The 24571-nt window shown below is 60.0% G+C and overlaps 1 protein-coding gene across 1 annotated transcript in view; it reads left to right on the top strand.

Moving 5' to 3' along the window:
* The window catches only part of PTPRF (protein tyrosine phosphatase receptor type F), an 83693-nt gene extending 60348 nt beyond the window's left edge, over nucleotides 1–23345 (top strand). The window contains 22 exon segments of the mRNA XM_043875635.1: nucleotides 362–555; nucleotides 3491–3517; nucleotides 4803–4920; nucleotides 5000–5578; nucleotides 6250–6347; nucleotides 6490–6743; nucleotides 6831–6924; nucleotides 7461–7676; nucleotides 7954–8108; nucleotides 10623–10738; nucleotides 14567–14664; nucleotides 17650–17773; nucleotides 17919–18094; nucleotides 18826–18945; nucleotides 19252–19406; nucleotides 19484–19769; nucleotides 19878–20056; nucleotides 20270–20396; nucleotides 20586–20711; nucleotides 20959–21113; nucleotides 21193–21328; nucleotides 21679–23345. Of these exon segments, the coding sequence (XP_043731570.1) occupies nucleotides 362–555; nucleotides 3491–3517; nucleotides 4803–4920; nucleotides 5000–5578; nucleotides 6250–6347; nucleotides 6490–6743; nucleotides 6831–6924; nucleotides 7461–7676; nucleotides 7954–8108; nucleotides 10623–10738; nucleotides 14567–14664; nucleotides 17650–17773; nucleotides 17919–18094; nucleotides 18826–18945; nucleotides 19252–19406; nucleotides 19484–19769; nucleotides 19878–20056; nucleotides 20270–20396; nucleotides 20586–20711; nucleotides 20959–21113; nucleotides 21193–21328; nucleotides 21679–21747 (3602 nt within the window). The 3' untranslated portion in view covers nucleotides 21748–23345.
* Nucleotides 23346–24571: the final 1226 nt, after the last annotated feature.

The raw sequence follows: 24571 nt of genomic DNA, 5'->3' as shown, positions 1-24571 counted from the left end.
GAGGCCAAAGAGGGCAAGAACCAGGGAGACTGGTGCCAGAGACACTAGCGAGGCTCACCTCACTAGACATCGGGGTGACGGGGGCCCAGGGGAGATAGCACAGGTTGTGCTGACTCGGGGAGGTCGAAGGCCTGGTGCCCCACCTCCCCACCGAGTGAGGCAGTCCTGGGCCCAAGGGTGGTCGCAGAGTCCCAGGCCCTTCCCCTTGCAGGTGGAGGAAGCCCTCCACGTTGCTCTGCAGGAACATCCCCATCAGGGCCTTTCCTGGGCTGTGGGTGCGGAGGCACGGCCTTGGATCTGTGCTGTGCCCGCCTGACTTCCTCGCCCACGCACCTGACTTCCTTCTCCTTCTGGTCCCCAGTGCCCAGCGGGCCACCGCGGAAGGTGGAGGTGGAGCCGCTCAACTCCACTGCAGTGCGCGTCTCCTGGAAGCTGCCCGTCCCCAGCAAGCAGCACGGCCAGATCCGCGGCTACCAGGTCACCTACGTGCGGCTGGAGAACGGCGAGCCCCGCGGCTCCCCCGTCATCCAGGACGTCATGCTGGCCGAGGCCCAGGTGTGCACCCCGGAGGTGGTGGGGTTGGCGGGCGGGCGAGACCGTCCATTCCACTTCCTCTTTGGAGCCCAGGTTCGCTCCCCTCCCCTGCCTGCTGTCAGAGGGACGGTGACACCAAGACATGCTGTGGCATTAGGGGAAGTGCTGAGATCAGGAGGTTAGGGCCAGCTGCCAGGATCACTCCCTCCTCTGTCTTGGGTCTGCCCGAGCTGTCCCAACCCAGGCTCGGCCAGCCCCACCTGCCCTGGTGGCAGTCCCAGCCTGGCAGTCACCTCGGTGGCTCAGCCCACCGGTGCCAGCAATGCAGAGCTCTGTCGGCATGCCCCCAGGCCTCAACCCCCGCCCCCCCAGGAAATGCACCCACTGTCAGTTAGGCTGGGTTTTTGAGACGTGCCTGCCTCCTCTCCCAGCTGGGGCGGTCACCTGCCCTGTCTGGCCGTTGTCTTGGCAGAGTTCGGTGAATCAGGTCAGGCTGATGTTTGCTCTCAAGGGCTGGGCCCGCGGCCTGGCTCACTCACACCTCTCCACTCTTCCATCCTCAGGGGATGGCGTTTCTGCCCGGGAGCTTGGGGTGAGGTTCCTGGGATATTCTCAGCACTGGTTGGCTATCCAGAAGGAGAACCTGGGGCACTGGGAGACTGGACAAGCAGGCCAGAACTTCCCAGTAAGGGGTGGCTGAGCTCAGATAAGAGACCAGGTCTCAGGACTCCGGGGAAAGGCCTGTAATCACTACCACGACTTCCCTCCCCACACATTCTGTTGAAGATTCACGACACCTGGCGGTGTGTCTGTGCTGAAGGGCTTTTTGTCCAGAATCAGGGCCATGAGGGGGTGGAGCCTGACTTCCCCCCCAGAATGCAAACATTCCCCCTCCACCCCTGTCTGGCTCTTCATACCACCCCTGTCCCCCAGGCTGGGATCAGGCTGGTGTTCTTCGTGTTGCACTTAGGGTTGGACTCACCCACAGGCAGGCAGGGCTTTTATGTCTGCAGCTCCGGCTGGGTTCAGTTTTCTGCCCAGAGGGCGCTCTCTGCCTCCTCTGGGCCTGCCCAGCGATAAGGGAGCAGGGGGAGAAGGCAGGCCCGTGGACCCGCCTGCATTCCTGGGGCAGGTTGAGGGCTCTTCCTGGAGCCTCGGTGGGTGGACACACCCACCCAGAAGCATCCCGGGAATGGGCTCCCTCTGGCCATGCCGCCCCAGGGGGCCAGCAGCACAGCTGCAGCCACTGCGGCTCCAGAGAAGCTGCTCCGCTTCGGGTGCCCCCTTCTGGTCCCAAGTGGTTAGGAGGGAGCTGGGCCATAGGACGAAGGGCACTGTCCTCTTGGCCTCAGATCTCCTGTGACAGGAGGTGAACATGTGCCCGAGCTCTAGGGAAGCCGAGTGAAGATGGAGGATCTGCCTTTACAGCCCCCAACACCCAGACTGGGGTCATTGTGCTCCAGGCCAGGAGATGAGCAGATGGGGCCTGGTCCCCAGCCTGGCCACAGGGCCCAGCTGTCCCCTGAGCGCCTGGTCAAGGACATCACAGCCTGTCCTTCCCCACAGCACCATCTGCTCAGCCCAGGCCTCATCAGTGGGGTGCAGACTCCCCACGACTGTGTGGCCAGACTTGTCTCTTTTCATGTGTGTGTCTGTATCTCGAGTTTGTCTGTTTCTCGTGGTCTCTGACTCCGCCTCCCTGTCTCTTTTCATCCCTGTGATCTGTTTTTCCTTCCCCTCTGTTTCTGTCTCTCCCTCACGCTGGCTGCATTTTCACCTGTCTGTCGTCTTCTCTCCTGTGATCCCTTCCATCCTCTGGCCCTGTGTTTTGCCTCAACCTGTTTCTCTTTCCCTTCTTGTCTCAGGCTCCCCCTTGCGAGGCCCTCCATGCCTACGCCTGGCTTGGATAGCAAGGGCATCCCCCATCCCCCTAGGCAAGGAACCTAGAGCAGGGCTGGGCCCAGCCACACCTTAGAAAGTGGCGGAGGCTAGGAGGAGGGACTGCTGAGGGCCTCCTCCCTTATCTTGTCCCACACTCCTTGCAAGGACTTTCCAAGACAGCTTCCCAGAACAGGAGCAACTGGGATTGCCGGACAGAGATTAGACCAGCACTGCAAGGCGGTTGGCCCAGAGGACCCCGTGGTCTGGGGATGGCATGGCCCATGGCCCATGTCCAGCTGTGCCGGATAGCTCTCAACCCCCAGCCCTCCAGTGCCCCAGGACCTTCTTCTCTCCATCCTCCAGCTAGTAAACCTACATGCACCACAGCCTGGAGAAGAACATATTGAGAATCAGCAGCAGCAGTAGTGCCAGCCCAGATCTGTCCCTTCTTATCTTGGTGTTCAGGCATCCTGGGAAGGAACTGGGTCTTTCCCAGTGCCTGTGGGGCAGGGTCTAGACTCTGAACTTGGCACTCACGGTCTCTGTCATCTTGCTGACCAGTCTGCCCCGCCGCTTCCAGCCACAGCATAGCTTCTGCTGTTCCTGGGCAACATCACTTGCCTAGAGCACACTTCATAATCTTGTCTTCCCAACTGGGATGCTTCTGAGAGGAAAGGAGACATTGCGAATAATCATACCAGGACAGCAAGCTTAGACTAGGACTGTTCCTGACAAACCAGTACAGCCACTTCCATGTACCATACAGACACTTCCGTGTCTCCCCACCCCCACCAAGTCTGGCAGCCTCTCCCTCTAAGCACCTCCAGGCGGCGCCTTCCGACCCCTCAATGTCAGGGAGCCCTGTTGCTCTGGCCCTCTGCCCTCCAGGTCTCCCCTCAGCCCTGGTGCCCCTGGCTGGGCTTGTGAGGCAGGGGCTGGGATCTTTGGATGGTGAGTGGTCCGGGGGTGCCACCCCTCTGGCCTGTGCCTGCCACCAGCCCTCCCCCAACCAGGCCCCCTCGGGGCCAGAGTCCTTCACATCCTGTCTCCCTTTCTCTCCCTCTCCCGCGGTCAGTGGCGGCCAGAGGAGTCCGAGGACTATGTAAGTAAGAGGTGTGCGAGCGCGGGCAAGACCTGGGTTAGGCTGGGCTCATGGGACACTCCCCCGCCCCCGCCTTTCCTCCCAGCCTGAGCTGCCAAGATCCACAGGGCACCAGCCACATCTGGAGAAAATTGGCGTTTACGCTGAGCCCCGAGCTGAGCAGCGATTGGCATTTTCTCTAATCCTTAACTTCTCGCCTGTCAAGCAGCAATTTCAGGCCAGTGTTCGAGATCGACTGGGCCCTGGCCCTTGCTCTGCCCAGATGGGGATGGAGTTAAATCCCATCCTGATCGTTAGGCCTTATTGATCCCTGGAGTGAAAAATCACCTGCTCCAGGCCCAGGCTGGGAGGCGGGTCTGGAGGCTGGGTTCCGGCATCGGTGTGTTCTGGAGCCCCAGCCCTGGGAGACCCTCCAGCCAGGGCAGAAGGGGCCTGTGAGGGTTTGGTGGCTGCTGCAGCGGCCCCACCTAAGGCTCAGAGCTGGAGGGACACCAGGGCTGGTGGTGACAGGTCCCCTCCTGTCTTCCCACTATTCCTTCTGTGTGGTGTGGCTTGGCCTCCCATGGTGTTTTTCCGCATGTCTCTGGAAATGATGCCTTGGCTGGAAATGGGCATATGGGCAGGGCCTGCCAAGGCAGGGGGACACTGCCCTGGCTGACTTCTCAGGCATCACTGGGGACAGTGTGCTCCCCAGGGGGGGAGGGTCCCTGTCCTCCTCATCTCTCCTCCCTGCCCCAGCAAGCTTTGCAAGGCATACGGTGCTCACAGAGCCAGGGCCTGGATGGGGACAGGAGGGGTCCCACCCAGTCCTGCAGGGTGGCGCCTCGGCCCACCCTCCACCTCCCTCTGTGGTGTGCGTGTGCATGCGTTAGTGTCTACAGGTGGCCCTCCGCCTGCTGGTGCAGGAGAAGCCGCAGGCTGCATGGGTGTGCGTGCCAAGAGCCGAGCGAGGTGCTACGTGCGTGTGAGGCTGTCTGCCCTGTGTGTCACGTGTGCCCGGACCTCACGAGGTGTCATTCACAGTACAATGCAGTGAAGGAACAGTGTGGCCCTTTGTTCTTGTCTGAAAGGAAGAATGAGCAGCTTGTCTGCCTGAGGCTTGTGGCTCCCCAGAAAGGCTGGGTCCTCCTGGGCACACATCCACCTGCCTGTACTGCCTCCCACAGGGTCCAGCACCACACAGCCCCCTCCCAAGACCTCTGGCCCCATGTGCCTGGGGTGGCTGGCCCAGTCTGGTCCCTCCTTGCTGTCCTGTGATGGGAATGGGCCCCTCCTCCTTCTTTAGGAAACCACCATCAGCGGCCTGACCCCGGAGACCACCTACTCCATCACTGTGGCCGCCTACACCACCAAGGGGGACGGTGCCCGCAGCAAGCCCAAAATTGTCACGACGACGGGGGCAGGTGAGTGAGGGTTTGGGGTCAGAACTGAGGGCGGGGCCGTGAGGAGGGCAGGGCCGGAGCCCAGTGCGTGGTTGTTCAGTCCCAGGCCGGCCCACCATGATGGTCAGCACCACGGCCATGAACACGGCGCTGCTCCAGTGGCACCCACCCAAGGAGCTGCCTGGGGAGCTGCTGGGCTACCGGCTGCAGTACCGCCGAGCCGACGAGGCGCGGCCCAACACCATCGATTTTGGCAAGGACGACCAGCACTTTACGGTCACTGGCCTGCACAAAGGGGCCACCTACATCTTCCGGCTCGCTGCCAAGAACCGGGCCGGCCTGGGTGAGGAGTTCGAGAAGGAGATCACGACCCCCGAGGATGTGCCCAGCGGTTTCCCCCAAAACCTGCGTGTGATAGGGCTGACCACGTCTACCACGGAACTGATCTGGGACCCCCCGGTGCTGGCGGAGAGGAACGGGCGCATCACCAACTACACCGTGGTGTACCGTGACATCAACAGCCAGCAGGAGCTTCAGAACGTTACTGCCGAGACCCACCTGACGCTCTTCGGCCTCAAGCCAGACACCACTTACGACATCAAGGTCCGCGCACGCACCAGCAAAGGCGCCGGCCCGCTCAGCCCCAGCATCCAGTCCCGGACCATGCCCGTGGAGCAAGGTGTGTGCTGCGGGCACATGGCTACGCCTGGGGACTTCTGCTCTCCTTGACTCACTGACCTTTGGCGACTGTGAGCCACCAGCCTCTGGTGTGTGACACTCCAATCTCTCATGACCATGATCACTAACCTCTAGTGAATAGGCGCCACATTCTTCGTGTGTGGCCCCTGACCTCTGCTGTCCTTGGCCTACTGACCTCTGCTGGGCAACTCCAATCTCTCGTGACCTTGACCCACTGATCTCTCATGACTGCATCACCGCTCTTGGGTATGCAACACTAACCTCTTGGGGCCATGACCCCCTGACCTCTAGTGAACACGGTCCACTGTGCTCTGGTGTGCGGCCACATGGCTTCTTGTGATTGAGTCCCACTGACCTCTGGTCACTCTGACCTGCTGTCTGTAAGCTCCAGCTTCACCTGCGCCCTTCTGGAGAGCCCGACCAAGGGTCCTGTGGCTTCTGTCCCACTTGGTTCTCACCATGAGGAAGAGCCGGGGCTGGGAGCTGAACTGTGTGCAGTGGAAGCTGGTGGGAGTGGGGGTTCTGGCCCTCTGCAGCCATCCCTAAGCCCCTGCGCCCTGCCCCCCATCTCTTCCCAGCGGGGAGCCCTCCAGGCCCATTTATTCCCCGTAGGCAGCCAGAGCTGACTCCTCCCTCCTTGCTTCCCAACAGTGTTTGCCAAGAACTTCCGTGTGGAGGCTGCAATGAAGACATCCGTGTTGCTCAGCTGGGAGGTGCCCGACTCCTACAAGTCAGCAGTACCCTTCAGGGTAGGTGGGGCCGGCTGGGCCCAGCACACTCAGTCCCCGCCCGCGCGTCTGCGTTCACAGAGCTCTGTCCCGCAGGCCTGGGAGGGGGCCCCTCACCCGAACACGCCGCCTGCGCCCCCGCCCCGCTTCGCTTCCTGTGCAGATCCTGTACAACGGGCAGAGCGTGGAGGTGGACGGGCACTCCATGCGGAAGCTGATCGCAGACCTGCAGCCCAACACCGAATACTCGTTTGTGCTGATGAACCGCGGCAGCAGCGCAGGGGGCCTGCAGCACCTCGTGTCCATCCGCACGGCCCCCGACCTCCTGCCGCACAAGCCCCTGCCGACCTCAGCCTACATCGAGGACGGCTGCTTCACCCTCACCATGCCCCGCGTGCAGGAACCGGCACTGGTCAGGTGTGCAGACACACCTTGGGGCCGGGGGCAAGGCCAGCCATACAAGAGCCAGGGGAGGACGGTCCTGATTCTTCTCTGCCCGCCCAGGTGGTTCTACATCATGGTGGTGCCCATCGACCGCATCGGAGGGAGCATGCTGGCGCCACGGTGGAGCACGCCCGAGGAGCTGGAGCTGGACGAGGTGCCTGGGGACCCGGCCGGGGCAGCCCTGATGGCAGTCCCATTGCGCTGGTTGGCTGTGCCCTGGGGACTCCCCCCAAACTGGAATTATTCTCTGATTGGCAGCCTGCCCGTGTCTCCGAGGAGACGCACTCTGAGCTGGCTCCTGGGAGCTTTCAGAGAACTCCTGGAGGGCTTACTGAGACCTCCCCAGAGGGGTTTGTGGAGGATCCCCTGGGGTGCAAAGTGGCAGAGACATCTCTGAGATCTAGAGAATCTCAGGCCCTGTGAGTCTCGCAGTCTCCAGGGGTCTAGAGGCCACAGACGGGCTTGGGTGGACCCCCAGCCCTCTCTGGTGAGGGTGAGGGGCAGGTTGCCCAGCGGGCCCCTTCTTAGCAGGTTGGCTGGGAGGAGTGGCGCTGCCTGCTGGTGTCTGGCGTGATTCTGTGCTGCCAGAGAGTCAGGCCAGCCCCAGGCCCCTAACGTGGATGGCGAGCCTAGCCTCGGCCCAGGAGCGTGTGCTCCAAGGCCCCTGTGTGACTCGTGCTTTGCCGCCAGCTGCTGGAGGCCATCGAGCAGGGCGGCGCGGAGCGGCGGCGCCGGCGGCAGACAGAGCGGCTGAAGCCATACGTGGCCGCTCAGGTGGAAGTTCTCCCGGAGACCTTCACCCTGGGGGACAAGAAGAACTACGAGGGCTTCTACAACCGGCCGCTGTCTCCAGACCTGAGCTACCAGTGCTTTGTGCTCGCCTCCCTCAAGGAACCCGTGGATCAGGTCTCCCCAAGACCCCAGGCCTGACCAGACACCCCCAGACCAGTCTCAGACACCCCAGAGGCCCCAGACCTGCACTGCGGTCTCAGGGCACTGACCCCTAGGATCCAGAAAGCCAACCCGACCCGTCCCTAGGGGCCCAGTGAGCTGACCAGGCCCAGGTCAACCTCTTAGTTCCGGGAGACCCAGCCCAGAGCCCTTTCTCCAGGTTTGGGGGATGGCGGATGGGGGATCTCACCCCGGGGCTCACGCGCTGTGCTGTTCCTCCACCGGGTCACAGAAGCGCTATGCCTGCAGCCCCTACTCTGACGAGATCGTGGTCCAGGTGACACCAGTCCAGCAGCAGGAGGAACCCGAGCTGCTGTGGGTGACGGGTCCTGTCCTGGCAGTCATCCTCATCGTCCTCATCGTCATTGCCATCCTCCTGTTCAAGAGGTGAGAGCTCTGGTGGACGGCCACCTTCACTTGGACCCCCAGGCCCTCCCCGGCCAGACACATGCAGGCCGGGGCAGCCACACCGGCCTTCACCCCGGGGTGCACGCTCCTGGGCTCAGAGAGAAGCCAGGAGAGCAGAAGCAGTGTGTGTGCACACCCACTGGTGTGAGCCTGGGCGTGATGAGCAGCCACACCCTCACAAAGGACTTTTCGGGTGCATCCCCAGGGCATGTCCGTCTGTCCGTCTCTGTTTTGGTGGATGTGAGCATGTCTGTCTCTCAGCTTCAAAGCACCACCTCCTCCTGGTCTCCTACCTTCAGCATCCCCTCTAACACCAGCCCTAGACAACTTCCAGCCTGACTCCCCTGCCCAGGCCTTGAGGGGCGCAGACCCAGCTCCAGGTCCATATGCCCACGGACACTCACTTGACGGATATTTATTCAGTGCCCACTGTGACCACAGCATCCACAACTGTCCCAGACAGAGGGTGTCTTGACCTTGCCACAGCCCTCCCCTGAGGGTCCCTGTCACAGGGGATGGGCACCCCCCCCCCAGTTACCAACCGGAAATCCAAGCGTCACCCTCAACCCTCCTCCCTCCCACCCCCCCCCCAGTCTCTCATGAATATCCCTTGACCTGCCCCCCACCCCACCGTGAGCTCCCCACGAGGTAACGCACACACATGTGGTACACCTCAGTCCTATCTCTTGCATAGCTGCTGCCGCCTCCTCTTCTTACTGTTCCCATTCCTCTCTGTCCTCCTCCCAGCCTGAAGAGTATTTGCAAAGATTTGCTTTGTCACCCTCAATATAAAACTTCTCAGCTTTCACTAGAGAGTTTTATAGCCTGTCTGCAGCCTGACAGTCCATCAGATGCTTGGCTGCTCTGGCCCCTGCCACCACCCCCTACATCATCACTGAACTAACTCAGTTCCTGGCCGGCCTGGCCTGCACCCTTCCACTGCACTCTTGTCCCATCCTTGGAGACTCCTTTCCAGGCTCTGGTGCCACGAGGTTCTGCCAGGCCCCTCCCACCCCCTCCTCACACTGTCCCCCACTGTCTGGTGGTGCTTCCATGGGAACATTGCTGGACCTGTTTCCAGCACTCAGCACAAGGCTGTCAGTGCACACTTGTTGGTCCTTGTGTCTGCACACAGGTACACACACGAGGGGGCCTGTGCCCCATGCCCCATCTCTCCCGACCCTTGACCCTGACCCTTGACCTAGACCCAGTGCCTGCTACCTGAAGTTAGCTCCTTCCTCCCAGGGTAAATAGGGACCAGCTCGCCTGGTTCAGGGCTGGAAGACCCATGGGTGGGGAACCTGAGGAGCGACTCCCACACCCACTCAAGCCCCCTCCACTGCTGTCTGGGTCCTGGTGTACGCCAGGAGAGGTGACCCCCTCCCTGTGTATGCCACGTGGGTGCCGTAGATCAGTCCGCAGTGTCCCCCTGTGTCACGAGAGGGCCTGAGTGTGTGGCGGAAACAGTGACGGTTCCTTTCTTCTGTCCTTGCCTGTCTTTCGGGACCTAGTAAACAAGAAAGGTAGGAGTCCTTCCTTCTCTCTTCACACGCCTCCCCCTTCACATCTCGTCCCCGTGCACAGTGTGGGCCCAGCGGGGAGGGGCGCTGCTTGGATCAGAAGCCTCCTGGCCTGCAGCTGTCTGGTCAGCTCAGCAGATGCCGGGGCTGGCTCTGTCACTCTCTCCACCTGTGGCCTGCACAGGGGGTGCCCCTTCTCCAGAGACGGGCTTAGCTCAGAACGCCAGTGCTTCCCATGCATGCACAGGCTGACTCTGAACTCCCCAGAGCCTACCTCCAGGCTCCCAGGTGTCTGAGGTTACTGCAGCGCTGCAGGAGACAGAGCCTGGCCTGTGTGCAAGGAGCGCTGGCTGCAGGGCAGTGGGGAAGTGTGGGGTGCACACTCACGCACACTCGCGTAAGTTTCCTCCCCTGATACAGCTGTGTCCCCTGCGCAGAAGCCTTAGATACTTGTCAGCAGATGGACCCCACAGTCTGTCTTTGATCCTGTCCCCGTAGACCGGGGAGCCGAGGCCAGCAAGGGAAGATTCTGCCCAGCTAGGGGAACGCCTTCCCCTGCTGCTCTGCGCTTTTACCCTGATCCCAAGAGCCAGACAGCGGGGGTCCAGCTCTCTGTGATGTTTGCATATCTTACGTGTCGTTTGCATGTTTACTCCTGGTGGGTCCTGCTGCCTCAGCGTGGGGGTCTTGTGGACAACAGCCACTGCCCAGCTGTGACCTGTCCCCGTGGGAAGGAGCCACCAGCCTCTGCGACCCCTTCCTTCCTTGCTGTGCTGGCCCACTGTCTGCTCCCTACTCCTGCTCTCTGCCCATCCCCACCCTGTGGCCCTGGCTCCCCCTGTGCTCAGAGACCCCAGGCTGGGATGGGAGGGGCAGAGCCGTGGACTCAGAGCTCTGGGGCAGCCGGCCATGCCACATGTCTCTGCCTATGCCTGGACCTCGGTTCTCACCAACCACCCTTCTGTCTCTCCAGGAAAAGGACCCACTCCCCATCATCCAAGGATGAGCAGTCAGTTGGGCTGAAGGACTCCTTGCTGGCCCACTCCTCCGACCCCGTGGAGATGCGGCGGCTCAACTACCAGACCCCAGGTAGGGTGGCTCCCCCAGCCTGCCTGCCCCACCTGGGTCTGCCACTCTCTGCCCAGGGACCCTGGCCCCACCCTGGCCCCCGTTTCCTGTTCCTGCTTTCCACCCTTCTCCCTGAACCCACCCACTGTGAGGAAGTGACCAAGGAACCCCTGTACCCTGCGGCTGGACAGGCGCTGCAAGGCCTGGAAGCCTCGGCGGGTGGGGTGACGCTCCTTATACCCTGACCTGTCTTCAGTCAAGCCCTCCAGATGTAGGGCTGGGACCTTCACAGAACCCATATCCCAGCCCCGGGGTGCCAGCCCCTGTACCTGAATTCTGACCCCTGCACCCAGAGAGGGGTGAGTTGGTGGGCCTCATCAGATCTTGTGGCAGGATGGGGCTGTCTGCTCCTGACCCTTCCTGGTGGCTGGGCCCAGATTTTCCGTGTGAGCCCTAGGAGGCAGCACAGGCCTTGGTGCCTGCCCCTCCTTCCCCACCACTGTCGTGGGCTCTCTGGCTGTCATTCCCTGTCTGCACCCCAGCAGACACAGCTCAGACTTCTTCCCGGGGTTGGGGGAGGGGGTCATTCCTCGGCTCCCAGGTGCTCCTTTCCATCATGACACCCCTCGCCCTGGGCTGGGGTTGCCTCAGTGACAGTCTGAGCTCTGTGAAGCCAGGAACTGTCTTCCTCCTCTGCCGTCTCTTGGGTTGGGCGCATGGTGGGTCTTGTTGAGCGCCTGTGAAACACACGGCTGAATGAATGAGTGAGTTGTAACACACACAGGGTTTGTGTGTGCACAAACTACTTAGCGCTGCATGCTGAATGACCGCACCATTTCATGGCTGGAAACAACAGCAATGATGTACTAGTCTCACAGCTTTTATGAGTCAGAAATTCAGATGGGAGCATAGCAGGAGCAGCTTGTCTCTATTCCAGAATATCTGGGCCCTCAGCAGGAAGACTCAAAGGCCAGGATCATTTAAATCAGAGGTCAGCAAACTGTGGCCTGGGGCCAAAATGTGGCCCACCACCTGTTCCTGAAAATAAAGTTTTATTGGAACACAGCCATGCCCTTTCATACATGTACTGTCGGTGGTTGTTTTCACACTCTAGAGCAGAGTTTAGTAGATATGACACATACCATATGTCTTCAAAACCAAAAATATTTACTTTCTGGCCTTTTATGGGAAAGTTTGCTGACCACAGAATTCTGGAGACTCATTCATTCTTGGGTCTGGTGCTTGACACTGGAGTCGGCTGTGGGTCCACCTGGGGTTTTCAGCTCTCTTCCTGCACCCTGGGCTTCCTGTCAGCGCTCCAGTGCACGTGTCCTGAGAGGGGGAGAGCCAGGCTGTTGCAACCAGGTGTGGGCAGAGCTGCAAGGAATCAGAACTCCAGGGTGCTGGGGCCTGGAGGGCAGAGAAGCCTCCCCTGAGAGGGATGAGAAGCCCTGGGGGCCTCAGTCAGGCAGAGGGGCTGGAAGGGAGCTCCTTTCGGTGACAGTGGCAGGTACAGAAGCAACTGGGGGGCACTGTGTCCTGTAGCATTGGAGCTGGGCGTGTTGAGAGCCCAGAGCTGAGTCTGGAGGGTGAGTCACAGAGGGTGCCTGCACGCCAGGCTAAGGGGTTTGGGCTTCATCTTGAGGGCGCCAGGGAGGCATGAAGGGTTTTCAGCAGGGGAGCAGTGGGGTGCTCTAGAAGTGTCATCCTGGCTGTGGTGTGGAAGGCAGATTGGAGGGGGAGAACCTGGGGAGGCAGACTGTTGTGAAGGACCTGGACGTGGGGCTGGCCGTAGAGGCCTGCCTGAGCAGAGCTTGGGCTTGATTCCCCGTGGGGTGAGGAAATAGGGGCAGGGGTCCCAGGATGGCTCCGTGGTTGCTGGTTGAGCAGTGGAATGGGAGGTCCAGGGGGACCTCCACGCCAGCATCCTGGCGGGAACCACAGGAGAGGGAGGTGCCAAGGAGCACGCAGTGGTCAAAGTCTGCAGATAGATGAGCTCTCCCCCGGAGAACGGTGCAGGGAGGGGAGAGAGCGGCCCAAGAGCAGCCAGGGAAGGAGCTGGAATGTTGAGAAAGGACAGATGGAAGGATGGTCAATGAGGGGGAGGCAGACAGAGAGAGAACGTAGGGGAGAGGAGTGTCTCTGAGGCCAGGCTGAGAGGGCTGTGTGAGAGCCTGTGGTTTTAGCACTTGGAACCTGGGAGAGGTCCAAGTCCTGGGCAAGGAGCCTTGCAGTGGGTTGAGGCACTGCCAGTGGGGGATGAGCCAGTGGACATGCAGGCCCTGCCGGGGTCTGAATCCCCGTGACTGTAGGGATCTGAGAAGGGAAGGCAGGGTGGAGCACAGGGGATCTGAGGTGGTGTTACAAGGGATGGGGGACCAGAAGGACAGGAGGCGGGCCTTGGGGCAGGGCACGCTGAGGGTCATCAGAGGTGCTGAGATCAGGGGACGAGGCTGCTGGCCAGGAGAGGGGTCTCTGTGCGCAGGGTTATCCAGGGAGGGAACCAGTGACCAGAAAGAAGGGTTGGCTGGAATGGCGGCACCGCTGAGGGTCCCCCTTCCCATGTTTTTAGTTCAGCAAATGTTTTTTATTTTCCCTTGTGATCTAACTTTCATTCTGAAAATGCTTGAAATGCACAGAAGAGCTGAGAGAGCGACGCGGTCCTCATCTGCCCATCCTTGCCGGGGACTCACCCTTCTGTCTCACCGCACGTGCCTTCCCTCTCTCTAAAAGCACACTTCTCTTTTGCCAAATGATCTGGAAATAGCCAGGGTCAAACTTGGTTACCAGAGGCCACGAGGTTGGCTTGGACCTAGAATTTCATCACAGAAAGAGGCCCCCAAGGCCGTGCAGGCTCTGGGGGGTGGGAGGGGGGCATCTGTCACTTGAGGGGGGTGGAGCAGAAGGGGCTGCGGTGGGCTGGCCCTCCGAGCCCCCCAGACCCCTGCTGGCTGCAGTCCAACAGCGATGTAACCAGAGGTTAACGGGTGTCCTTCTCTTGCCCCGCTGTTTTTGTTCTTTTTCTCTGCAGGTTCCAGTGTCCCCAGTTGCCCGAATATCTCAAGTTAGTTTTTCACGTTCCCCGTTTGGGGCCCACTCTAGCTTCTGTGTGTCTCCTCTACTTCTCTCACCCGTTGCCTCTGTCCTTCCTTGAGCTCTTCTCTTCTCCATTCCTATCTTCGCTCCACCTTCTCACCCCCCGTCTTTCCCTTCTGCGTCCCGCTCTCTCCTCACCTCACCCCCTTCCTCCAGCCGCCCCCTCTCGTCTCTGCCTCTTCCACCTCCCGCCTCAGTCCGACTCCTTTCCGGTGCCTCTCCCATCTCCTTGCCCCAGTGTCTCCCTCCTCTTCTCTACCTCTCCCTCCGAGTTTCTTCCTCATCACTCTGCCGTATCTCCGTACATCGTGATCACTCCATCCACATGCTGGGTGCTGGGACGATGACGTCACAGAGCCTCCCATGGTGACTGGCGCCTTGAGGGCAGGAGCGCTATCCAGAGGAGGGCCCGCGGGCAGGGCACAGGCTGAGGCTGCCCAGCCCTGTCCTGTCCGCTCCCCTCCGCCTGGGTGTCCGGCCCTGACCTGGGAGGAGGACCAGCCACTCAACACCGTGTCACCTGGCCATGCCCACTCGTGTCCACGGCATACATACCCCACCCTGTCCCCTCCCGCCCCCGGCCGCTGTGTGCCCTGCCACCCCTGTCGCCGCATGCGCCGCTATCTCCATGCCACCAGTGCCGCGTGCTCCATGGTTACACGTGTTCACACACGCACATCCATGCATCAGGCTGTCTCCGCCACCTGCTCAGGCCTCACGCTAACTCTGCTCATGTACCCGCCCTGCTCCCAGGTATGCGAGACCACCCGCCCATCCCCATCACCGACCTGGCTGACAACATCGAGCGCCTCAAAGCCAATGACGGCCTCAAGTTCTCCCAGGAGTACGAGGTGAGCTATCCCTTCCCCACCAGCCCCACCACCACCATATGCCTGGCCCCAGGCCAGCTCCTGTCCTGCCTCAGGCCCCTGCTCTGTGTTTGGGGAGCGGGTGGTGGGCTCTAGACTGCTGCCCAAGAGCACAGACGGAAGGGGTCAGCAGTAGCCAGTGGGGAACTCAGCTTCTTAGGTACTGGGCCTGGTCAAGACCCTTTCGGGCACGCCAAGATGAGGACACAAAAGTCACATGCCCCTGAGCTAAGGGAGGCAGATGGAAGGTCATAAACACAATCAGTAATAACAACTGGCGTTTGTAGACAGCTCCGTGCCAGCCAGCTCCAGGCTGGGGACTCTGCATGCACCATCTATTTATGTCCTCCCTACAATGCTATGAGATGGGAACTGGTGTTATCCCATCTTACAGATGAGGAGGCTGAGGCTCTGAGAGGGGAATGACTTGCCTAAGGTCACGTCACTGATGAGTAGTGGAACCCATCTGGCAGCCTGTGCCTGCACATGCGTGTGCTCAGAGTGCCTGTCACAGAGATGGGGAGTCTGGGAGCCTGACTCCTGCTGCCCGGGCTGCATAAACCTTCCTGCTCCGGGCCCTCCAGGTGCCTCCTTCAACCATGGTTTCAACTCTGCCTGCTTCCAGGAGGCGCTAGTGGTAAAGAACCCGCCTGCCAGTACAGGAAACATAAGAGACATGGGTTCGATCCCTGGGTTGGGAAGATCCCCTGGAAAGAAAATGGCAACCCACTCCAGTATTCTTGCCTGGAGAATCCCATGGATGGAGGAGCCTGGCGGGCTACAGCCCATGGGGTCATGACTAAAGCAACCGAGCACGCATGCATGCTGGGGGCTCAGGCTTCTGAGCACTGCTCCTGGAGTCAAGGCTTCCAGCTCCCAGCTGGAGAGATGCTTTGCTCATGAAGGACGTGATGAGGAGAGCCCAGACTTCTGTGAGGAGTCCTGGCGAAGGTGTTGTTAAAGCGTCTTCTGCCTCAACGCACTCAGTGCCCGCTCCCGGCGCAGGCCTGGCACAGGATTCGCCTCGGTGGATGATGGATGGATGGGTGATCGAAGGGCTAGCTCTGCCCTGCCTGTGCATCCACTTCCCTCCGGTCACACGTCCTTCCACTTTGATTGCTGTCCTGGGCACCAGAGCTCCACTTCCAAGGGCTGTGGGTCAGGTTTCCGCAGAGGAGATTGAGCTTGGCAGGCGAATTGATGATCACATCTGCCTAGAGGACAGGGTGCTGCCTCTTCCTGTGGAGCTCCCACTGGGGGGCCTGCCCTGCCCAGGGCCCCCCGACAAGGGGGATGGAGCCACCGAGTCCGGCTCCCTGCCTCCAGTTCCCACGAGGCCTTCGCTTATCCAGTTCCACGTCCCACTAACCCTTCCTCCTGTGGGGCCCCGCACCCCACTGTCCAGACCTGCAGTGTCCTCTCACCTTCTGCCGCTTCTCTGCTCCCATCTGCGCTCCCCTTACAGACCTTCCTCCTCCAGGAAGCTGCCTCTGGCCACCCTGGCCTGCCGAGAGCTTTTCTGCAGCCAGGATCCAATAGCTCTGTTACCTTTAATGATCAGCAGCATCAAGCAGTTAGCCCTGCTAGCTACTGGGAGTATGGAGACAAGTGCCTGCAGGGAACTCAGTCGGTAGGGAGATGAGTGCAGACAGCGAACGCTAAATGTGACCTCATGCCGTGGTGTTAAATATGCAGATGTACAGAGAAGGTCCTCCAACAGCAGCACGAAGCGGGCAGGCTAGGGCTGGGGTGTGCTGGGGTCTCACGGAAGTGCTTACTGACCTGGGGAGACTAACAGGCTGGTACAGAAACCAACAGGCAGGTGTTGTGCTGTGCTGAGAACTTTGGGTCGTATTCATCTGTAAAAGGAGGGTAATAATAGAACTGGTTTCATAGGAGGATTGGGAGAGGGAATACATAGAGTGCAGAGAATAGCGCCATGCACACAGTTAAGTTTTTGCTGAAATTCAGCTGTTGTTATTATCATCCGAAGTGACAAGGACCCATGGAAGGCATTAAGCAGAGAATTGATCATCAGATCAGCATTTTATAAGGATTGTTCTGGCTGCAAGACAGAAAGAGGCAGGGAAAGAGGCAAAGGAAAGAGGCAGGGAGATGCCCAGCCTGAGCGGGGGTGGCCCAGCTGAGGCCCTGGCAGCAGGTTGGCGAGAGCCAAGGAGCTGAGGGAGCATCGGGACGTGGTGACGGATGAGACGGGGGGCACAGAGGAGTTTGGAGGATGACTGGCAGGTTGTGGCCGCAGCTTTGAGAGCCACAGCAGCAGAGCCGGGTTTGCACAGGGGAGCCGATGAGCTCAGCTCGGCAAGGGCTGAGACTGAAGAAGTGTGGGGCGTCCTGGTGGGATGTCCGGGGCCTGTGGGCTCTGCAGACCGGGGCTCAGGGGAGACTCTGGGCTACAGCTGAGTTACGTCAGCTCCAGCATATGGGCGTGAGGTCCTGAGAGCCAGTGAGCTCATCCAGGAAAGGTTGGAGGGTGTAAAGAGGGCCGAGGAATGAGCCCCGGAGAAGCACTGTGTCCTGCCTCCGAGAAGGAACAGCCAGAGAGGGAGGAGGAGAGCTGCACGAGGCCATGCAGGCGTGTCTGGAGCCCAGCAGCATTGGGTCATGCGCAGGTGGCCGCCTCTCGCTTCTGCCCTTATTCACTAGCTGGGTGCAGGGCTTGAGGGACTTCCCTGCCCACACCCCACCCCTACCACTCTCCTAGGCAAGCGGATTTGGTACCTTGGTCAGAGGAGTCTTCAGTCTGTCACATTGCTGACCAGTTCTCTGTGCCCCATGGCTGGGGAGCTGGGGCTCAGCCTTGCCCAGCACCACGGGACAGAGCCAGTGACTGTGGCCTGGGAGCAGCGGGGGATGTGGGCACCACCTGGAAGGCCGGGTCTCCTGGGGGCACTAGGTAGAGATGGGCTGTTGCCCCGCTCCACCTGCCTCCTTCATTCCCTGCAGTCGATTGACCCGGGACAGCAGTTCACGTGGGAGAATTCAAACCTGGAGGTGAACAAGCCGAAGAACCGCTACGCCAACGTCATTGCCTACGACCACTCTCGAGTCATCCTTACCTCCATCGACGGTGAGCCTAGGGTGGGGCCCCTTCCCATCCCCTGGCTCTCCTCCTCCTCCTCCTTAGTGGGTGATGTCTCCTCCTCCAGAAGAGGCCCACGGACTAGGTTGGAGGCCCCGAGATAATGCTCTCCTGTGTCCCTTCCTGCCTGTAGGTGTCCCCGGGAGCGACTACATCAATGCCAACTACATCGATGGCTACCGCAAGCAGAACGCCTACATTGCCACGCAGGGCCCGCTGCCTGAGACCATGGGCGATTTCTGGCGGATGGTGTGGGAGCAGCGCACAGCCACTGTGGTCATGATGACCCGGCTGGAGGAGAAGTCCCGGGTGAGGCTGTGCGGCAGGGCCCTGCTGGGGGTGAGGGGGGGCAGGTATGGATACTTGGCCACCAGGTGACTTTGGGCACCTCTGCCTGTCCCTGTGGGAAGACGCCCTTCAGGGGACTTGCCAAGTGCTATTGTTCTCCTGGGTTGTCCTCGTATCCCAGCTGCTGGGTGCTCCTGGGACATGGCATGTTCCCCAGACGCCAGTGGTTTCCTACCGTGTTAATGTGTTGTCCCAGATGCTGTCGTTTTCCAAGAATGTTAATATGTCCCCCAGTTACTGCATGTTTCTGGGACATTCACATGTTCCCTAGATGCTGGAGTGTTGCTGGGGCCTTAACACATCTCCTAAGTTAATTAGTGGAAAGAGCTGCTGTTATCTGCTTTTGCACAGCAAAGCATTGACTGGAACATAAAATTTACAGAGCTTGAAAATGGTGTATAAACGTTATGGGTAAATTTGGCAGAAAACGCACCTGGTGCGATCTGGTCATGAATAAATGATTTTCAATTACGTCCCTCATTCCCCTCGCGAGGGCAGGGGTGGCGGCCTAGTGTGAGGCCCTGGTTTGGTCTGGTGAGGGGGTGGCAAGATAAATCTGAGATCTCGGAGGCTAGGGGCCTGGCAGCTAGCACAGCTGGGCCTTCCGCCAGCTCCTGCCCTGGGCCCTGCCTGTCTGAGCCTTTGGGTCCCTCTGACACCCTTGCCTGCCCTCCCCTGCTGTCCCTCTGCAGGTGAAATGTGATCAGTACTGGCCAGCTCGTGGCACCGAGACCTACGGCCTCATCCAGGTGACCCTGCTGGACACGGTGGAGCTGGCCACCTACACTGTGCGCACCTTCGCGCTCCACAAGGTACAGTCCTGCCCTGGTGCCTGGCCCCAGCCTGGAGCCTGTGAGCACCGTGGTCTGTGCGTGGTGTGCTGGGCGAGTGGGGGCAAGTGGGAGTCAGTGTTGGAGGTCAGGGCTTGGAGGTGTGAGCAGGCCATGCCCGCCGGTGCCGTGGGCAGGATGGACAGAAGCAGCACACGAGCTCCTTCAGGCTGCCCCGTGTGACTTCTGAGTCCCGTCGGAGAGCCGGGGTCCAGCCTCAGTGTCGGGGCAGGCTGTAGCAGGCATGGTTCCTGGTCACTCACTCCATCTCTGCTGCATCCTCCACAGAGTGGCTCCAGTGAGAAGCGGGAGCTGCGTCAGTTCCAGTTCATGGCCTGGCCAGACCACGGAGTCCCCGAGTACCCGACCCCTATCCTGGCCTTCCTGCGGCGGGTCAAGGCCTGCAACCCCCTGGACGCAGGGCCCATGGTGGTGCACTGCAGGTGAGGTGGGGGGCTTCCAGTGGGGGTGGGTCAGAGGTGAGGGAGGCCTCTGCCCAGGCTGAGTCCTGTTCCTGCAGTGCGGGCGTGGGCCGCACGGGCTGCTTCATCGTCATCGACGCCATGCTGGAGCGGATGAAACATGAGAAGACGGTGGACATCTACGGCCATGTGACGTGCATGCGGGCGCAGCGCAACTACATGGTGCAGACTGAGGACCAGTATGTGTTCATCCACGAGGCGCTGCTGGAGGCCGCCACGTGTGGACACACGGAGGTGCCCGCCCGCAACCTCTACGCCCACATCCAGAAGCTGGGCCAAGTGCCTCCCGGGGAGAGTGTGACTGCCATGGAGCTGGAGTTCAAGGTGGGGCTGGGCCTGCCTGGCTCCAGTGCCTGGACTGGGTCATGGGGACGCCCCTCCGCCCCTCCCCGCCCAGGAAGCCCTGCCTGACCAGCCCTTCCCTCTCGCTAGTTGCTGGCCAACTCCAAGGCCCACACATCTCGCTTCATCAGCGCCAACCTGCCCTGCAACAAGTTCAAGAACCGCCTGGTGAACATCATGCCCTACGAACTGACCCGTGTGTGTCTGCAGCCCATCCGCGGCGTGGAGGGCTCCGACTACATCAACGCCAGCTTCCTGGATGGCTATAGGTCAGCACGCTCGTGACTGCCCACCACGCCCACGAGTAGCTGGGCCTGCGCCTGGCCGGTGGGGAGCACAACAGGGTCGGGCTGGCCCGGAAGACCTGGGTGGGCTTCTTAGAGGAGGGGTGAGCTGAGTGGGGCCCCAAGGGACTAGGCAGCCATGGGGAGACCCTGGGGGCATCAGCACCTCCAGCATGTCCAGTCTTGTGTCCGCCCCAGACAGCAGAAGGCCTACATAGCCACGCAGGGGCCTCTGGCGGAGAGCACGGAGGACTTCTGGCGCATGTTGTGGGAGCACAACTCCACCATCATTGTCATGCTGACCAGGCTTCGGGAGATGGGCAGGGTGAGCACACCAGTGGCCCTCCTCAATCGCGGCCTTTCCCTCCCGGCCCCATGAGCATAGCCTCAGACCCTTACCACCACCTGTGGCTTTCCGCTCCCAAATCCTCTGAAATCTGGAGGTCCCCTTCCCCCCTCCTCCGCTCCCTACCTCCTCCCCTCCTGACCCCAGGGCCGGGCCCTCTGTCCACAGGAGAAATGCCACCAGTACTGGCCTGCAGAGCGCTCTGCCCGCTACCAGTACTTTGTCGTCGACCCAATGGCCGAGTACAACATGCCCCAGTATATTCTGCGTGAGTTCAAGGTCACAGACGCCCGGGTGAGTGGACAGGGGAGTGTGTATATGTGCATGAAGGCATGTGTATGACACTGCCGAGTCCCTCTGGGGTGGGGGCTGCCTGCATGGTACCCCTGCTCCAACCGTAGGAATCTAAGGTCAGGTGTGGGGGCGACAAGCCCATTTCCCAGGATGGCCTCAGGGTGCTTAGCTGTGGGGCTGCCTTGCCCACCTGGCCAGGGGCTGCTGCCAGTCCAGCCCTGACCCCGGGCCCTGCCACCTCTCCCAGGATGGGCAGTCGAGGACGATCCGGCAGTTCCAGTTCACAGACTGGCCAGAGCAGGGCGTGCCTAAAACGGGCGAGGGCTTCATCGACTTCATCGGGCAGGTGCACAAGACCAAGGAGCAGTTCGGGCAGGACGGGCCCATCACGGTGCACTGCAGGTGGGGCCGGCCCCGCGGAGGGCTGGGCGGGTCGGGGACCTGGGGGTGGGAGCCCTGACCCGGTGCTCTCCCTGGGCAGTGCTGGCGTGGGCCGCACCGGGGTGTTCATCACACTGAGCATCGTCCTGGAGCGGATGCGCTATGAAGGCGTGGTTGACATGTTCCAGACCGTGAAGACCCTGCGCACACAGCGCCCAGCCATGGTGCAGACGGAGGTATGCAGGCCACTGGCCAGGCTGAGGCTGGCTTCTCCCAGACACATGCCACTGGCATTGCCCAAAGCACAGGGGAGGGGTGAGCCGGACCCACTTCCCCGTCAGCAGCTGTGCTCTGGGTGCCGGTGGTATGCCTGGCTCCCAGCTAGGGTCGCACGTGGCCGTCCTTACAGGGGTACACGATCTAGGGGCAGACTGGGGTGGTGGGGGGAAACCCGAGCAGATGTCTGGGTCCAGCCCCTGCTCCTGGCCAGCAAAGGCTAAGTCCATGAACCATTGGCTGCAGTGCATGTGCCCTTGGCCATGTGTAGGGGGTATCTGCCCGTGCTGACCGGCCCCCTGTCCCGTAGGACCAGTACCAGCTGTGCTACCGCGCGGCCCTGGAGTACCTCGGCAGCTTTGACCACTATGCAACGTAACTACCGCCCCCTCTCCTCCGCCACCCCCGCCTGGGGGCTCCGGAGGGGACCTAGCTCCTCTGAGCCATACCGACCATCGTCCAGCCCTCCTGCACGGATGCTGTTGGGACCACAGCATTTCAGGAACATTGCCACACCGCACAGAGAGCCCAGAACTGCCCTGGGCGAGGGGGCGGGCCAGCAGGCAGGCACCACGGCCCTGTTTCTGCCCTCTAGGCCCGCCCCAGAGCCACTGCGAACTCTCTGTTCTGCTGCCGGTTCTCATGCTTCTTCTCATGGGGTGGGGGGATGGGAGCGAAGCCTCCCTTTTTATACGTTAAGTGGGGTAGACAGGGATTATAGCCTCTTCCCTCTGACTTTTCTTTTTGCAAATTCTTAACTGCAGACTGGGCTGCTGTGGGGGACGGGGGAATAGTTTGTCTTCTCCTTGAGTTCACTTTGGATCCTTTCCTTTGGTACGACTTTCGCTGCTGCAGGACGGAGCGTGCCTTCCCCGTGTGTGGAGCCGGGGCCGCCAGCCTGAGCAGAGGCACCGCTGACCCGGCTGCCCTTCCCGTCCTGCTGACAAGACCCTATTTCAGCCAAGTGCAGGGAAACACATTTGGGGGGTTTAATTTCTGTTCCATTTTTCCGTAAGAGCCTTATTTGAGGCCCCACAGACCGTGGTGGGGGAGAGGAAATGGGAAGCCCTCACCCCCAGTTCTCTATTCCAGTGCGTGTGTAACATTCACAGCCCAGAACCACAGATGTGTCTGGGGGAGCAGGCGTTCCTCATCACCATCGTGTTTTGCAAAGGTTAAAGATAAAGCAAAGACGAAAAACAAAAAAAATCCAAAAAAAAGGAAAACCCAAGAAAAAAAAAGAGAGGCACCCCCTGGCCTCTTCTTCAAACCCATGAGAGGGTAGGTGACTCTGGGCGCCTGGGGGTTCCCTCTGGGTCCACAGAGCCTGCATTTTGTCCAGCATTGCAGGATGGCACAGTGTTGGTAGGCTGTGGGTCTGGCCACGTGGCCGAGACCGTGGGCACTGGTCAGGGTGTGTGCCACACCCCACACACCTCAGGGCCAAGCAGGGGTGCGGCTGGCCGTTCAGGTCCAGGCCAGTGGGCCTGGTAGCACACGTCTGTCCTCCGAGTGGGGGCCAGATGACTTCCTTCCCTGGTTTGCAGCTGTCTTCAAAGCCCCCAAGGAGTGCTCTTTCCCACTTCTTCAAGATGCCCTCCTAAACCAATGTGGCAAGACTACTGGACTTCTCTCAATGGTACTATCCTCAACTCTTATTATCTCGGCTTGCTGAGGGGCAGGGAGAGGGCCTCTTCCTCTGGGCAGCACTATCTAGGTAGGTAAGTGGGGGCGGGAAGGGTGCATAGCTGTTTTAGCCAAGGGACGCGAGACGGACGTCCCCAGATCTAGCTAGGCTGTCAAGATCAACAATCCAGGGTTGGTAATGTTGAATGAGACATTCATTTTTACCTTGTGGATGCTAGTGCTGTAGAGTTCACTGTTGTACACAGTCTGTTTTCTATTTGTTAAGAAAACTACAGCATCATTGCATAATTCTTGATGGTATTAAATTTGAATAATCAGATTTCTTACAAATCGGGTCTCTTGTCTCCGCTCTTTCTGGAATGCGAGTCTGGGCTGTCAGTCCCTCAGGGTGGGTTCTGCCAATTTCCTGCTCCTCAGGAGACAGTGTGACTGTCCTGAGGATCTGGTGATGAGACAGGCTCTCGGCATGGTGACCAGTTTCAGATGGGAGCCTGATGACTGAGCCACCAAGTGTGTGGAGGGAGCACCCTGACATGAGCCCCAGCTCCGCCGGCTGGCAGCATACCCCCTGCCACATTCTGGGTCGCCACATCCCCTTCTCCTTCACCTCCTCCCTCTCCTTTTCCCCTGCTGTAAGGAAAAGAATGGCACTGTGGCAGTGGCAGCCAAGGCCATATGGAAATTGGTTAGAGGATATTCGTAATTCCTGCAGTGTGGGTATTAGACCCAGTGTGGCCATCCGGCTCCTGGACACAGAGCAACATTTGTAGTCGTCTCTCCACTGGTAATCAGATAAGTCCTACCAGGTTGGAACCTTGGGACTTCTGGGGACAAGAGATAAACAAGGTCCAGAAGAAGTGGAGAAGAGAAATACATGTGGTCAGCAGTGACCAAATATAGAGAGTATTGTGGTGAGCCCAACATAGAGGTGCTACGGCAGCACCTCCCCCTGCAGCGGGATCAGGAAGGGCTTCCTGGAGGAGGTGACGTAAACTGGATTCTGAGTGATATGCTAAGTAAGGCTTTCTTTCAAAAGATGGGAACAGCATTTCCAATGGAGAGAGTAACTTGTACAAAGGCTTGGAAGCAAGAAACAGACTAACAAATATGATAGACTACAAAGAACACCCATGAATGGGGTAGACAGACATAAGGAGACTGAAGGCCGCTGAGGCGTTTGAGCTGGTTGTGGACTCCCTGCTGGGTGGCGAGCCTCTGTCCCATGCTGAACAGAGGCTCTATACCATGCTTTCGAGGCCCTCACTGCCCCCCCAGTGTTGCCAGCAGTCTCTGGTGGCCGTGGTTTCTCTAGCTCCTAGCTCAGTGCCTGGCATATTTCTTTTCATTCAGAAAAACAGTGCCATCATTGCATTATTCTTGATATTAAATTTAAATTTCCCAATAGTGAGCCATTAAACATTATCAAGTGAGGGTAGGTATCAGATGGTCACTTGAAGAGCAACAGTATATGAACTGGACTCGGCAGACTCTGCAGACGCTGCTTTATGGGCATGATCACTTAGCCTCAGAACAACTCAGCAGGCAGACCACGCAGG

Source organism: Cervus elaphus, chromosome 20, assembly GCF_910594005.1.
Source record: "Cervus elaphus chromosome 20, mCerEla1.1, whole genome shotgun sequence".
Lineage (NCBI taxonomy): Eukaryota > Metazoa > Chordata > Mammalia > Artiodactyla > Cervidae > Cervus > Cervus elaphus.
The sequence above is the reverse complement of the archived record's forward strand: the minus strand, read 5'-3'. Positions and strand labels throughout refer to the sequence as shown.